This window comes from Pholcus phalangioides, unplaced genomic scaffold (assembly GCF_987345545.1).
Source record: "Pholcus phalangioides strain wild (caught in Gottingen) unplaced genomic scaffold, Ppha-v1.0 ptg000039l_1, whole genome shotgun sequence".
Lineage (NCBI taxonomy): Eukaryota > Metazoa > Arthropoda > Arachnida > Araneae > Pholcidae > Pholcus > Pholcus phalangioides.
Genome location: NW_028301625.1, coordinates 17760094 through 17777624, shown reverse-complemented (window position 1 = coordinate 17777624; position 17531 = coordinate 17760094). Strand labels below are relative to the sequence as shown.

At 34.8% G+C, this 17531-nt stretch overlaps 1 protein-coding gene and 1 non-coding gene across 8 annotated transcripts in view; both read left to right on the top strand.

The window, feature by feature from the left end:
• Positions 1–17531, top strand: part of LOC149065639 (uncharacterized) — a 232941-nt gene that overhangs the window by 80882 nt on the left and 134528 nt on the right. For 5 of the 7 annotated variants that reach the window (XM_089253544.1, XM_089253545.1, XM_089253542.1 and 2 more), the window contains 3 exons: positions 3612–3817; positions 8969–9065; positions 15067–15199. In XM_089253544.1, coding sequence (XP_089109670.1) covers positions 3612–3817; positions 8969–9065; positions 15067–15199 — 436 coding nt within the window. The remainder of the gene's footprint in view (positions 1–3611; positions 3818–8968; positions 9066–15066; positions 15200–17531) is intronic. The other 2 variants (XM_089253547.1, XM_089253546.1) reach the window with 1 other exon arrangement.
• TRNAS-GGA (transfer RNA serine (anticodon GGA)) lies at positions 16513–16585 on the top strand. The gene has a single exon. It is a non-coding gene; the product is annotated as a tRNA-Ser (tRNA).

Sequence of the window (17531 nt, the reverse complement as noted above, 5' to 3'; positions counted from 1 at the left end):
ATTAATTCTCATTTTCATGCTTGAGAAGATATAAATAAAAAGTTGAAATCAATGCCATTGCATGTATATCCACCTTGAAATTGGGTCTGGCTCATTTATATTTAATTTTCTGGTCTTCATATCTAAGAGAACTCAATGTTTCAAAAATTCAATTCAATTTTTAAAATTATTGATGAGGTGGAAAACTCCACTAAATTTCTGCATTTCTATGTTAAAATTGGTAATTTTACTATTTATCTTTATGGGGATCATCCAGTGTTTGTCCCTCAGAGTGATGCTGGTGTGTGTATTCGAAAAGCCTCATTGTTTCTTGGATAATCAGAGTTTTCAGTAACCCAATGTAGTCTCAGTCCCATTAATCTCAGATTATGAGACTCTGCTTTATTTGTGGATAATATTGTGGCTATGCTAAGGTTCTCCTGAAGACGGTGCAGAAAATTTTGAAAAATGGTTGATGCAAGAAAATATCTTGGAATGTTTTTAAAAGGCTAGAACAAAAGGTAAAAATTAAAGCTGTCTCTTTTTGAAAATATGAAAGGAAAAATCCATAAATGTACATTGGCATATTCAAGAACAGTGATAGTAACATTGATTTGCTGTTCTTTGGCTTGCTAAGATTTAAAATTCATTAGAATTCTTAATTAAAAAAAATATTGAATCTCCAGCAAAATTTCAATAAAAAATTCACAAATACAACTTTGTAATTTTGAAGCCAGAGTTGTGTCAAGCATTGAAACAAAAATTTTTAGAACAATAAAAAGGCCTGATGCTTCATCTCTACTAAAAGTAGAAGCAGATGTGTTATGTAGTAGTGGTTTTGAAGATTTCGTCAGACTTTGCAAAACTATTCAAGCAAATGAAGTATGTGCTTAGAAATATTCACATCATATTTTGCCTACTTCTGAGGTATAAAATTTCATTTAACATTTCTTATGTTTTTTCCCCAATTAATAGATTCAATGAATAGAAAGGTGGGAAATACAGCATGCATAGTCACCCTGGAGTGAATTGGCAGTATCCGATTTTGTCAGTTCTTGCCAAAAAAGCTAAACGTGAAGAAAGCTTGAAAGTAAAATTATTAGCCTTTAAACGTAAAAAATCACTGAACTGAACTATGGCATAGGCTTGTTAATTAATTTGCATTGGCTTTTTACTTAGACGCCATTGTCATCGTTAGCATCACTTTGAAAGGCAGGCACAGGATGATCCCCATAGAAATCAATGTTAAATTTGCCAATTTTACTGTAGAAATGAGAAAATTTAGTTGGGTTTTCGGCCACATCAATAATTTAAAAAATTGAATCGAATTCTTTATTCTCCAAACATTGAGTTTGCTTAGAGATACAAAGCCCCGAAAATTAGATACAAAATAATTAGCCCGATTCACTTTTGTGTTGGATATCCATGCAATAACATTGATTTAAACTTTTTTTTATATCTTCTCAGTTATGAAATTGAAAATTAATGTTGCTGGATTGTCTTTTAATATCCAACTGTATCAATCCATTAGTTTAAGACTTATTAAAATTAGTTATGGACCCATATAAATTACATTAAAGGAATTTCACAGCTTTAATTAGAGCATTTTTTGATGTAAAAACAGACAGATTGATAACTTGAACTTCAATTTTTTTCAAAATATCTAGCTCCCATCAAAAAGAAAAAATCAATTTATTTCTACATTTTGTTAATTTAGCTTTGTCTTTTATGAGTCACGCAGGAAGACACCATGTTGGTTACTTTGTATACGGTTTGTGTGTCCCTCAAAGCTATCAATAAAAAAAGGGAAATAACATCATGTTATCCAAAAAGCTTCATGGCATGAAATGGGGGTGGGGTTCACCAAAATTACTTAAGTGCTTAGGGCCTTCAAGAATCTTAATCTGACCCTGTAAGTGCACAAACCCCTGTGGCATCTTTACATCTAGTTCTGCGGAAATTCTGTATTTAGTCAAATTAAAGTAAAAAAATTGTGAGTCTGCTAATCTCTTAAGAATATAATTATAATTAGCATTAAAGCCAGTTTTATTTACACAGCAAGCATGACTTACTGAAGCATCAAAATGTATAAAAGTACAGTGATAAATGTATTAAAGTCAAAATGTATCAAAGATTAAGTACAGTGATCTGCCTACTTGACACTGTGAACATTAATATAAACAACTAATCAAAATATAGACATTCTCACTTGGTGACGTATGCAAAATAGAACTTACATCAGAGGGAAAATGACTGCATAAGCACATGGTTGCCACTAGAGATGTAAAATTCTCGAGAATAATCCTTCGGAGAATATTCTCATTGAGGAGAATATTCTCAATGTACTCTCCAATGTATATGGAGAATATACTCTCTGCTAGGACTACTATTATAAATAACTTCAGAATATTCTTTAAAGTTCTTGACGAGAATATTCTCCTCTTATTCATAATATATAGTTACATATAATATCCTTGAGAATATTCTCTGGAAGGACTACTTTCATAAATTACTGGAGAATATTCTTATAGAAAATAGTAAGAATTATTCTGAAGTTATTAATAATAGTCCTTCCAGAGAATATTCTTCAGTTACCGAAATCTTTCCAGAGAGTATTATCAAGAATATATGTAATGACATGTATTATAATAAATAATCTCAATAAATAACTTGAGAATAATAATTATTATTTTTGTATAATAATTATTATTGATAAGAATATTCTCTAGTAATTTATAATAGTATTCCTTTGAGAGAATATTCTTGAGAATATTTTACATATATATATATATTCCGGATAATGTCCCTGTCTCTATTCCCATCAAGAAGATGGGTATATTGAAGTTTGTAGACCACAATATTAAAGTTTGAAAGCAAGAAAATTAAACCAACATGGCTGAATTACACAACTTTTAAAGAAATGAGAGTGATACAGAATTTAAGTGTATGTGCATTGAAAAAACAACAGTTCTGTATCTGCTTAGAATGAAGGTGATTGTATAATAATTGCTTCCTTTATCAATCAACTTTGATTTAATTTCTTTTGTGTGTTGTGAACTTATTTCTGAAAATTTATCTACTTTTAAAATAATTTTTTAATGTTTTAATTTAATGGTTTCAAAAATCTTTATAACCAAACTTTTAAAACCTCTCATCATGACCTGGATAGTGATGACCTTTTAGTTCGAGAATATTCTCAGAATATTCTCTAACTAAAAGTTGTCATTGGGGAGTGATTATACCAAAAATTGTTTTATTGTAAATGTTTCAGGCAATGAAAACTGATTTTTATTTCACAATATAAACAAAATTAGTAAAAAAAATTTAAATTATTTAAAAGAAAAATTAATATTCTCGATTATTCTCCAATTTTTACATTTAGGAGAATATTCTCCCCTCACATCTCTAGTTGCCATTAAAAGTCTCCAGACCAAGCAGTTAGTGTAGAAACCTCTCATTTTATGTGGGGGAAAAGAGGCTGGAATAATACTTTTGAGAAGGATTTTCACTAAAAACCTGTTTACATTCATTATTTATTATTACGATAGTATTAGGGCTGAAAAAATTATTTCCAGAATTTTCTTATTAATACTTTAATTTCATCATATAATAATGATTTTTTTTCTTTGCAGTGTCCTCAGTTGAAAAGAATTGCTCATTTCATGAGTTATGGTTACCTATCAGAACTAATCGCATACATCCAAGTTCTTTTTAGTACTAAAAGTGTTGAAATTGTCTCTGCTGATAAATGCCATTTTGCTAATATTGCACTTCTTTGCTTTGCTCAACAGACAATGGAAAAATTGAATGAAAGGAATGCTATCACTCTGGCTTTCAAGTAAGATTTTATGAAAATTTTTCGTGTTTAACCCTTTGCGGTCATATGTTAAGATGCAATCGACATGGGGGAAAAAGAGCACTTCATTATTACAAAGGCCTCTTACAATTACAGGAGGGAACCTTGATGTTTGTTTTTATGTTTTTGGATAGCTTATAATGGTTTGTAAAATACAAAAACTAACATCTTGGGGCCTTCCCGCAATCATAATAGTAAAGGGAGGGTGCCAGAAAGAGTGAATTACAGAGTCGAAGCTCATTTATATTTCCCGTATGGACTGACTTGATAATTACTTCATAAAACAGAGAGTAAGAAATAAAAAATGAGTTAGTTTTCCACATTTATTAATGATTTTCCAGAAAATCACTTATTTTTGTTTGCTTCATCAGAAATTTTTTTGTAAATATAAGATTGTATGAAGTTGATGTAGGATAAAATTTCATGGGAATTCTGAATCTGTAAAATTGTTTCAAGATAATGAATGCCTCTAGCATGGCTGTCTTTAGAGCATCATGGGCCAATTGATTTTTCTGACACCCTACTTGGAAAATTCCTAAAAATTTCAATTAGTTCTCATTTTTGTGAGACCTCTCTTCTCTTGAGGCTCCCAGGCCATGCCTAGGTGGGCCGATGCATTAAGACGACACTGGCCTCTGGAATCACTTGCTATAGAAACAATTTTTGATGATCTTTGATTACAGAACTCAATGTAATTTTCAGAATCCTGTACTTTTTTGCAGTTTCTGTCCTTGTAAGAATTCGCACATTTTAATTTCTTTCAAAATATTTTTTTATATACTCATGTCAAGCACAATCTTTTCCGTTTTGTTGACATAGTGATTTGTAAAGAGGGAAGTAGACAAACGGCTGTTGGTCAAAGTACAGTTCAATCATCTCAGAAGTCGCCTTATCAACAAGCTAATGCAGCAGTTCCCAAACTTTTTTGGCTCACAGGGCCATTTCTAGTCAGCAATTTCTATGACAAAGTCCTATAGTCTGTTTTTTTTTTAATTTATTCATTAAATTTACCGATTTATTTTATTTTCTTGGAACGTCCATGGAGCAAAGGTTGAGAATCCCCAAGCTAATGTATCATATCATTTCTCAAGCCACCAGTTCATCTGTAACATTACGACCTAGGATCCCTTATAATTTACATCTTTTTAATTAATTTCCTTTAGATCCCCGGGACTTCTCAGCTACTGGAAACCACTGGAGGTACCTACTGGTGTTCCGGTTCAGGCCAGTCAAGTTCGATAAGTCTAGTAGTTGGGAGAAGGGGGGGGGGTCTCTCGGCTGTTGGAGAAAAAGGAACCAAAGGTTGGGCTGCCAATATCCTGTCTAAATTCCAATTACATTTGTATGGGGATCCTGGGATCCATTGTGTTACCTTCCTTTATCTGTAGAAGGGTTCCTTGGATCACCAGTGGAAACCCTGTGGTGAGTTGTTGCGCACCTTAGTTAAAAGAAAATATTATAATAAATATATAAAATATGTTTTTACATGAAAATATCTGGAAATTGTATGTTATACATAAAATTAGTGCAGTTGTTTACTTTCACGCCTATGGTATGCCGAGGACTACCTTACGGTTAATATCTTTATGAATCAATTCAATCTCTAATGGGCCTAATGTTGTTGGCTCTGGCCAGGTATTGAATGTTTACATTTGTGTTGTTGCCAGGTTTCAATTGTCATAATCATTCAATATTGTTATATTGCATGAACATTTGTAAATTAGATTATATATGTTAGAATTGTTATGCTAGTGACACCAAGTCTTGAAGCTGATGGGATCCTGCAATCACATGACAGGGAATTTCCCTTTATATACTGGCAGTGTACAATCGCTTTTCACTACATCTGGTACTCTCTTGCAGTTATGAATAAAAAGTCAGTAAAAATTCTTTTAGTGCTTTCCGATCCTCCGGATGCAGTAATATGTGGTAACTCTCACCCTGACATAAAGCTGTGATGGCTAAAAGGATCTAATTGCTCTGCTGAACTCCCCTCTAACGCCTTCATTGTGATCAAGCTTCTCTCCTGCTGATAAAGGTGTAGCGAGGGGGAAGGACTTGGGGGGTCTGCCTCCCCCACCCCCGAAATGTGAGAAAATGACCGAAAAAAGGGAAAAGGATGGCCAAATCTATTCTATCACTTTGGTCCCCCCCCCCCTAAAATGAAAGTGTTCCCCTCGAATGAAAAATTTCTGGCTACGCCCCTGACTTCAAGCTAACTCCACTACTGGTCTTCTCCTTCTAAGCTGATCTCTGACTGTCTCAACGGCGCCTTCACTAATGGTTCTCAACATGTCCATAGAAAGGTGATGTGGATGTGCATAGACCTCCTAATTTTTATGTGATGTGAGCCTGTGGAAAGTGGTTCCAGAGACGGAACAGAATTCCCGTTTTATTCTAGTCAGACTGAATGAATGAACGCCAGGGACTCTGCCACTGGACTTATCCAGTTGCCGAGATCTCTTCTAACTGTGGTATTTTATTAACATTAGTACTTTTAAAATTTCTACATTGTGTTGAATTGACATTCTGAATTGTTCATGCAACAAAAATTTAATCGTAATAAATGTTTAAAGTGGGAAAATGTGTGTGTCATTGTCTATTGTCATCCACCAATGGTTTGATTATTGAAAAAACAGGAAATTAACCGGGAATGCAACTGGCTTAAATGTTGCACTACCAATTGTAATGCACAAACAGACCTGCCAACTCTCCGGATTTAGGCGGGAGACTCCTGATTTTTCATCCTTCCTCCCACTCTGGATTTGTTAAAAATTTCTCTGGATTTTCACAGAAAATTAGATTTTACTCAAGCTTTCTCTCTGTCGTGACGTCAATGACTGCCGTCGTCGTTAGGGAAAACACCCATAGAGGACAGCCACGGTCATTTCCATCGAGAAGCAGTAAAAAGTCTTGGTGACCGCATTTAAGCAACTGGCAAAGACGTGACTTTGTTTACGTAGCGTTTATCTGCAATCATTTATCAGGGGCATGACCTTGGTTGCCGAAATTCCTGTATAATCGCTATTGTACTCCATTAACAGCTGTGCAGTAAACACAAGTTTTTACATCAGCAGCTTTGTATTTTGAAGTTTTTTGTTTCCTCCGATTAAATATGTCTTCAGAAAGAAAATATAAAACTTTAAGCTATATAAAGCTAAATATAAAGCTTTTAAGAGTTCATGTACCCAAGATTATCAATCACTGATAGCATTCATGAAAAGAAACTTATGTTTTATGAACAATATATGTAGATATGATTTCTCTATTCTGCATGGAAATACTGACACAGAATTATATTCTGCTTCGGGGGGGGGGGGCAATGCAGAACTGCCTTGGGGGGGGGGGCTGTAATGGAACCTCTTCTTGATTGATTTTTTAAAAAAAATCAAATTTTTTTTGATCGGGTCTATGAGTACCGGTGGGAGGGGGGGGGGGGGAGACTGAAAACTGGGAAAAAGAAATACTGCTTTCAAGAGGTGGGAAAAGACTAAGTTTCTCTTCTTTGTAGCCTTGCAAGCACAGGAATAAGTGATTTGTTGGAAAATGGGGGAAAAGGAGAATTTCCTACATTTTCATTATTTATGGTTGCAGTGGAAATTAAACCAATTATTATTCTTAAAATTCCTTGAGAAATGAGAGGATAATGAACATATTCTCGTGGCCTGGCAGGATTGATGTCACACCCCAGTGGTTGAGAAATATTGAACTAGACTAGGGTTATTCAACCTATGGTCTGCGACAATGGCATAGGTGGTCAACAGTTAGATTTAGTAAAATTATTCACCCATTGTAATTGTTATTAGTGATAACCATATAGGTTCAAATAAAATTATGCTTTCATACTTAGGTTCACCTTGTATCATCGAGGTGAATGCAGGAAAATGTGATCCTAAATACGGTATATCACTAAATTTTTCCAAAAATTGAAATTTATCACTTTAAATGCTATTTGCTAAAATTGCTGCTTAATTACAGCTAATAAATTTGCTTAATTTCTGTTAAAATTGCTGAAGGTTGTGGAAATAAAGGGCTGCTACAAATCGTAAAACGAAAATGTATTTCATGAAAAAAATATTCTCATTTTCTGATGACCATATTTCATTGAGAGAAATAAAATTTGGTAAACTGGGATCTTAAATAATAATCCATGAAATTCACAGGACATCGCCAATTATCACCAAACACATTGTCAGAAGTAGGTACAATCACCAACCCTAATTAAAATTCCAAAATAATTTAGAACAAAACGTTAAACCTGAAAGATGTGAGATAAATATTTATAATTTTTGCCATAATTAATTTATATTATAAAAAGTGTGTGCATGCATGTTTGTGTGTGTTCATTCACGAATTTAGTAAATATTACAAATTCAAATAATCTGAACAACAGAAATTACAAGAATGTCCCATAATACAGGTCACAAGTCCATCAAACTGTTTCAGACATTTTACTGGTCCTTGCTTTCAGAAAGGTTGAGAAACACTAAACTATATTATTCAGAGCCAGCAATTTTGGCAGTACCAAAATTTCGTTTTTGATATTGAAAATATTGTGTTTTTGGTATTTATTGTGGTTATGCCATTTCATAAGATAAATTATACAATAATTTAAAATGTTCATTTGTACTGACTTCAGAGATTAAAAAATAGTTTTACCAATACAATATGCCAAAGTTAATTCAGTTTTATAAATTTTGCTTCTGAACTTTGTTCGACATGAGCTTTTTTCAAGATGTCTTATGTACAAAGTATAAAAGACAGGATATACCAAGCGGAGATGAACATGAAGTTTGGAACAGAAATTCAAATACCTCTGCATATAATTGAGCCACCAATCTTCGCGATTTGATTCCCCATAGAGGTATGTGTATGTGAACATTCTTTCCGAACCTCATCTTCACCTCTGTTTGTTATCCTGTCTTTTGTACTTTGTATGAACAGCAGAGAGTGACATCGCATTTCTTTCTAAGATGTCTTATTCATGTTTCATCAGATGTTTCACAACATAAATGCATATTTCATTAAGTTTACGCTTAAGTTTTAGAATGCTTTAAAATGTCTATACGAATGATTGCTTGGTAAGTGTTTTTTCACATATGTTATAAGTGTTGCACATAATTACTCTTGCAGAAAGTTTCTTCGTGATAATATATACTACGATGAAACCGTTGCAGCTAAATTGTTGGCTGAACAAGGTCTTTATGATTTGCTTCATTATTTTACTGAGGTAAATTTCTATAGCTTACTATATTAAGAACATGTTCTAAAAGATTTTTTCATATGTATATTGTTTAGGGTCTTTACATAATACATGTTATTTTAGAATAATATGCTGTAGGACCTAGTTGGATTGACAAATAATTTAAATTAAGGGTTCAACTTTTTTTTTTTCAATACTTGATGGCATTTGGTATCCCTACATGTTACACAAAAGCTAACCAATAATTACAGACCTAATCATTTTGTTTAACCATCATCAATATTTTGTTTGTTCATCAATAGTACATAGAGTATAGTGCCTATCTTTCTTACTCCAAAATACATTGGCATGTGCTAAATTACATGCACTGTTATTTCAAAGGGTATTGTATTCATAATTAGGTAAGCAAGAGGACATGCTAAACTTAACCCATTTGTGCCCACAAGTGAAATATTCTGCAAGTTTTTATTTTCCCTTATCACCAAGTGTAGAATACAGTGATAACTTGACTAGCAAAGATAATTCATTCCACAATCACATTTGTTAGCCAAAACAGGAAAAAATTTGGTTCATAGAAAATTGTTTAATTCATTCCAGGTATGGCCCAAAATTTGAAAATAAGTCATAAAATACTAAAGGAGCACTGTGAAAAAAAGAAAAGCTGACTGGAAGCTGAAATGACCATCTTCACAATTGATTGAAAGAGAATTGGCAGAAAAATAAGAAACTGGATATCTTTTCATTTTACTCCATATCCACATCCTGGTTAGGTTTTTAGGTGTCTTCTTATGTGATGTGGTCATTCTGTGTCTCATACTTGCAGATGGAAAAGGTAATCTAGTATGTCCAGACCATTCAATTTGATGCTGTCTTGCAATGAAAGAACATGTGCAATGAAAACATTCAAGTCTAGGCTCTTTTTTTAGTGTATTTTTCGCATTGCTTATTCATTTATTTTACATAAAATGGTCCAAAAGCTTTCTGGGAGAGAAATTGAGGCATGTAAAGGAAGTGATTCTGGGGTGGACATAAACTAATTGGCTAAAAACGTGAAAATTCAGCTCTCAATGCTTCTATGTGAGCATCCATGTCAACTAAAATGTTTTAGCTGAATTCATATTCATGGCTAGGCAAGGTAGAAATATCACGAAAAATCTTAGTTAGCCAGAAAATTTGTAAGCCAAGGTATCTCTGTGATCTACAAAATGGTGACTGTTTCTTATCACCGTAAGTGTGAAGTCTGCTCATGCCAGTAATAGCTGTCTGCCAAATGTGAAGTAATTTACGATTGTTTCTTGCGGCAACAAAAAATACTGAAAGGTTCAATTAGTTAAAATAATTTCAGTTATTGTACTATGGTTTTACCCTTTTTTTGCCAATTCCTCCCAAAATTAGTATTGTACTCGTCACATAAAAACCAGTTTGTTCTACAAGAATTTTGATAATATCAGGAGTGATTTGAGAGAGGGTTTATACCCAACAGTTGCTGAGTTTAAAAGTAGTTCATTTGTGAAATTTGAAGCTTGTTTAAAACCAAGTTCCTGTGAATTGAGTAAAAACTAGTTGGGCAAAACTACAAAAGTGTTGAGTTAACATGCATTTTTCAGAATTTTCTAGTTCGGTTGGTGGACCAACCAAATGAGCAAGGCAATCAATATCATAACTATGTGCCTTTTATCCAATCACATTCTTCTAGACACACGAGTGATTCTCATGAGATATTGGCTCAAATTCACAATGACTAGTCATAGCATCCAAGAACTTGGAAAGGCATGCATGGATGCTGTAATTAGTGGTCAGTTAGGTGTTGGAAAGTCTTGTGTCAAGAAACAAATCTTCTAGTTCAGTATCTAGTAATGCAACTTAGACATTTCCTGATGATGCTAAACACTAGCATTGAGAAAAAAAATGAACGCATGCTAGAGTTTGACTCATGACCTCCTGTTGTCCCAAAAGATTCCTAACAAATCGTTGATGGTGATGTGAAAACTATATGAATTCATGGTGTTGATGAAAAAAGACAATCTCAAACGTGCTAATCATGGTTTCTTTAACAAGAGTTGAAAGTTAGTCAGGACCACCCACTTTCCAATTAATTGTCACCCTTGTGAAAATTTCTTAAACAATTGAAGTTGCCTAATTAATTTGTTGTACAGGAAATTACATCATTGTCATGGACTTTTTTGAACATTTCACGTTTCTGTTTTACCATCTTGCTCATTGTGAACATAGGCGGAGATAGATTTGAAAGTCTGGTTGGCACAGTCATTATTGCTGGAGGGAGGGGGCATGATGATGATGTCAATTCATATATACACATATACACTTGTTTGCAAAATTAAGAGAATTAGCATATGTCAAATTTCTGAAAAACTAGTGGATGACTCATTTTAAGAAAATTTGGTACGAATACACAGTTATAACAGAGAAAGATGTACCATATAAAAGTCATAGTACGCACATATGATTGTCAGTAAAGCTCATCATTTCAGGAATGTCCAAAATCCACTTTGCAAGATCAAACCGAAAATTAGTATAATATGGGGTATCATCTCCTCTCACATTCAGACAGGTCGAACAGCGCAACCGCATACTGGACACGAGGCAGTCAAGGAGTCCCTGTGGCAATCTTTCCCACTCCTGCAGCAATGCAGTATTCAGTTCCAGGATGGTTTTCCGGAGGAGGATGGCGAGATGTAATTGCCCTCTTCAGAGCGTCCCAGACATGTTCTATAGGGTTTAGGTCAGGAGATCTGGCTGGCCAATCCATACGCCGAATATCCTCACTTTCCAGATAATAGTTGACAATGTGAATCCGGTGTGGATGAGCATTGTCGTCCATGAACAGGAACAGAGGGCCAACTGCACCCTTGAAAAGTTGAACATAGGGCTCTTAGATCTCCTCTCTATACCTCCTAGCAGTCACAGACTCTCTGTCAAAGACATAGAGGGGTGTGCGGCCATTCAATATGATGCCTACCCAGACCATAACACCTCCACCATCATAGTGGTCCATTTCCCTGATGTGGGATGGATGGTATTGGGTACCAGGCTCTCTCCAGATAAGTGTTCGTCGAGAATCAGTGTCCAAGCTGAATCTTTACTCATCTGTGAAGAGCATGGTGCTCCGCTGAAGTCTGGTTCAAGGCTGATGTTATCTGCACCATGCTAAACGTGCTCTCTTGTTTTTACAGTTAGCGGGACTTCTAGCATAAAGCCCTCTCTCATGAAGCCTTCGGGCAACAGTAAACCATGAAACTCGAGTACCAGTGGCAGCATGCAGCTCATGTAAGAGCTATGATGCTGTAGCAGTCCTGTGGTGCAACGCTGAAAGTGCCAAATAACAATCCTCATTTGTCATTGTGGATCTTTGATGACCTTGTCCAGGTCTTCTCGATATGGATCCAGTGTCCTGAAACTGTTTCCTCAAATTGCAGATGACACTGAGCATAACATCCAGCTCTGTAGCCACCTACACTTGTGATTGCCCTGCCTCCAATCTACCGACGATTCTCCATCTTATTCTGTCATCCATACGTTTGTGGCTACTCATTAAAACACAGCTAATGCCGCCAAGGAGTACGAGCACATGAATCGGGGAAAACGCCTCGTGCCCTTATCATCCTCTCTGTGGTCACAGCTCCTCCCACACACACGTGTACGCTTATGTATTCGATGCTGAATATTTGCATATTTCTGAGGTGGCATTATTAGTATCTTTTGTTCAGTACTTTTTGTGAAAATAGACACACACAATGTGCAAATTCTCTTAATTTTGTACACGAGTGTACATTAGATCAGTTGGTTCCACCTTTGACCTTGGGGTGCCTCTCCCCGTATCTCCGCCCATGATTGTGAATAGCGTTCATTTTGGTTGGGGGCAAAATAAGAGTTGCCACCACTTTTATTGCCAGTTCCTGCTAAGAAATGACACTGCACCATGCCTAAATTTATTTGATGAAATCTATTATAAAATATACTATTCTCATTCAGGTATAATCAAATGTTGTAACTTGCGTATAAATTCTGGACATTTTTTGTATTATCTCCCTTATAAATTAATATTTTTTACTAAAAGTTTGACCACTAGAAAGAAGAAGTTTTTCTTTGTGTTTGTATGCAAAGATAATTGTTTTGCAACGTACTAAAATGGAAAAAAATGAATGCAAAGTTGTACCCAAGTCAACCCACCTGACGTGGTCACACCACTCTATGATCTTGATGTTTCAGCTATCTAAGTATGTTTTCATCTCACCCACTTTTCAAATAATTTGGGAAATTTAAAAAAGTATAAATACATAAATTTTGTTTTTATTACAAATATTTAGATTACTGGAAATCATTATTTTATGTCTACAATGTAAATGCCTAGTCAAACATGCCGGTTTTTTTGGAGGGTTTATCTTTGTCAATACAGTGTCGGATGAATACCAAGTCTCATCGTTCAGTTTTGCTGTCCAATATTTACCACTTTTTTTCATGATATCTCCAGGATATTCATTATCAGAAATTTTTAGTAATTTGACCTGGGTATTTTCTTCCTCCATATTCGACAGAAATAAAATCTCCAACTCTGATGTTGGGTCTACTTTATCCTTCATCAAACTGTTCTGTAGTAGGAATTGGAACATGTTTATCTTTCTTTTGTGGTGCAGGAGCATGGATATCACAATCTTCTTCCATGAAAAGGCTTCCTTCACTTTTCTGTCTCTTATTTGGTTTATTTATTTATTTTTAGTTAGTACTTTTGGTTGAAGCCTCCTGAGGGTTTATCAAAGGAATAATCCTTATCCTAGAGAAACTAATATAAAATACTGTCCCCAAGTCACCCAGCAATTCTTAAACATTCGACTAATCATACAACCATTAATTTACAAATTGATTCAATTAGATAATTTATCATCCACAATTGAAACAATAAGTATACCTATCCAAACAAACTTCTATCAAGACTGCAGCATGTAACCACTAAGCTCTGTAACAGGGTATGATAAAAGTAGGCGAGGGGGAAAAAAGACGGGATAATTATATGAGAAATTTGGGCACAATTTTAGTCATGGAGGCTCACTCTTGTAGCTGAACCTGGAATCATCTCCCTATTTCATTCACAGCTGCTATGGTGTCATCTAAAATAAAAAAATTACAGCATGTATCCAAGTTACCCCATTTGATATTAGTTGATTCCCACACACATACAAACTTTTGTATTTCCTTGTTTGTAGCCTTTGCATTGACAATTAGAGGTGCTAATGAAGCCATCCAAGATCTGGTAAAACTCCAGTCACCCACAGAAAGGCGAAGGCCTGTGTGTAGGAACAAAAGCATTGCTTCTTGGAGCCACAACAAAAAAATTTTGTACATAAACAGCTGTAACAGTAATGACATTCACAGTCATTCTGTACTCAGTAGGTTTCTTTATTGAAGTTCTGTTACTGGAGTTTTACGTAAAATGTTTAAATGTTTGTCCTTTTTTTTCACGTAGAATATGTTGATATGAGATAGGTTTCTTTTTTATCATTATGATGTAGATTTTTGTTTGGTCAGTTTTGTTTTTCTTTTTTTTTTTGGTCCTTTGTAAATTTTCATGTGAAGTAATTGAACTTCATATTTATGCTATCATGCACCTGTGTCGCTACCATGTTCATCACTGGAGTTAAGCCTTCACTAAAGAATCATCTCTGGTATACCTTAAACAATGTGCTGCTTATGAATTATTTATAAACTTGTTTATGGAATTACCTAAAAAAAAAATGCTCTGGTATTTTAAACTAAAAATGCTCTGGTATTTTAAACTAAAAATGCTCTGGTATTTTAAACAAAAAAAATTTCATTTCAAAGTACATGATCAAGTCGTTTATCTTTTAAATCACAAGCTATAAACTAGAAACCCTCTCAAGAACAGCTTTTAACCTTGAATTTTTTTGAGTCATCAATTTTCTTTATTCTACTTGCATACATAAAGTAATTTCATCAATTTAACGCAAAATAGAGGGAGTCATTCATTATTGATATAAAATTCTTTGTCTAGGTGCGAGGTCAACATGGCTTAGTTGTAGAAACTCTTCTGGCACATGATACATTACAAGAAGCAGTAGATAGTAGTACATTTGATTCTTTGCAAATGTCTGGATATGAGAAAATGGCTATGTACTTGAATAACGGTAAGTTTAAATTATTTATACAGCCAAACTTTGATATATTGAGCCTCTCCATCTTGAAAACCGGGCATTTTTCATCATGGAAAAGTCACAAAATAAGGTGGTCACAGATTTTTTTTATGAATTGATTTTCATTTTTTCCCAGCAAGTTCTTGTGCTCATTTATATCTCTGAAAATCATGCCTTTTTTTGGACTTCCTATTACCAAGCTCCTTATAGGTACTCATGATTGTGCAGCAATGGTCAGCTGAAGATGACTTTCTTTGGTTTTCGAACATTTAAGTGCAAATGTGAGTAGTTTTTCTTTCAAATATAAAAGTTGCCGGAGAGAATAGCAACCAGGGATTCTATTGTCGATCATCATTCCTTCAGATTTTAACGAAATGTTTCAATTTGCAACAAAAAGAGCTATTCTGCTAAATAAGGATTGTAAAATCGCTGATGCCTCTAAATAACGAGTATTAAATCGCCAGTGTCACTAAACAACCAGTGTCAAATTGTCAATGATGTCATCAAATAAAATAAGCACTGCATTGCCAAACATCATGTCAATTTCCCCTTTTTGTAACAATTTCTTTCTGAGTGGCCAAATTCCTATAACAAACAAGATTGAGCAGGCATCACACCTACAAAATTGGGGGGGGGGGGAATTGATCATAAATACTCATCCGTCACCAGTTTCTCACTTCTAATTTAAAATATTAATGGCAGCACATCCTGAACACATAACACTGCCTGATGTGCAAAAAAAACATTTGGAGATTTTGTGGTTTCAAAATATCGACTTATACCTCCAGTTAAAAGATTTATCAGAATAGCAGATCCTGATTTAATTGGCCACTGTAGGCATAAAATGACTGTGGTGACAGAAGAAAAAAATTTCTTTCTCCTATGTATAAGATAGTGGCCCCACTTGCTGTGCTTAGAAATGCAATGCATGTCTAATTTTTTGCAAGGATAGTGGATGCAAATGTCGAAATTATACTAACTCAAACAATGGTTCAGCAAGCATCCCATTCGACATTAATATAACAAAAAAGACCAGGAAAACTCATTTGGTTAAACAATCAAAGGTCATGTAAAAGTCACAGAATTTTCCTTTGGGTATGTGGTAGATATTATGCTCATCTAAAAAAAATCTTCATGATTTCATTCATTAATTCAATTATTTCATTAGTGCGGTACATGAAGAAAATAGTTTGAATTCGAGTATCAGTATATTTTAAATTGAAAGAATGTCAAGAAATGGAATACCATGATCAAATAGTTCCTGTCCTTTGACTAGTAGAGCTAGCTCTAAGGATTGAAAATGTCTGTCCTCTGTAGTTCAATGGTTAGAACACTCGCCTGGACAGTGAGAGATTGGTGGTTCGATTCCCCACAGAGGAATGTGAATTTTCTTTCCGAACAACATCTCGATCTCCGCTTGGTTATCCAGGCTTTCGTACTTCGTATGAAAAGCGGAGAGTGACATCATTTCTCTCTATATGTCGCCATCTGGGGGCTAACGTCCTAAGGGCTATTAGCTGAGCTTGGAGGCTGTCCATGCGCAGTACCGTTCAGCATTCATACATATGCTCTAAGGATTGAAAATGTCTGTCCTCTGTAGTTCAATGGTTAGAACACTCACCCGGACAGTGAGAGATTGGTGGTTCGATTCCCCACAGATGAATGTGAATTTTCTTTCCGAACAACATCTTGATCTCCGCTTGGTTATCCAGGCTTTTGTACTTCGTATTTTCATGATTATTCAGGCCAAGCAAACACAGAAATAACTTTTACCCAAGGACAAAGAAAAAATTTTTTTTGCTACATAGTGTAATTATAAAAGTTGATGAATGGTCCAACAGTGGGAGATTGTGCACTTATCATGAAACATCGCAGAACTGAGTAGAAGAAAAACCAGCCCTTCAAGGGAGTGTCTGCTAATAGCCATCCAGAAAACAAAAATTAGAGTGCAGTTCATAAAAAAAATGTGACAGGCACTTCAATAATGAAATTATTTTAAGGTGGCTGAATGATGTCACACACACTGATAAGATTGCTACTGACCAAATAGAAACTCCAACACTGTAACAGCTAGAGAGATTCAAATGCAGAATGAATGGGATTCCAGCCCATCCTGCAATACGTTTTTGTTTTTGCCATCTTCAATCACTACAGGGAACCATGCAGTGAAAAAAAAGAGGGGGAAGTGACTGCTCTTAATAGAATCATATGATAATGCTTTACAGTCCAAATACAATAGAAACAGGCCTACAATGATTAATTATTCAATCATTACACTTCACAGTTACAAAAACTGGTGGCAGATGGCAGCACTACACATAACAAG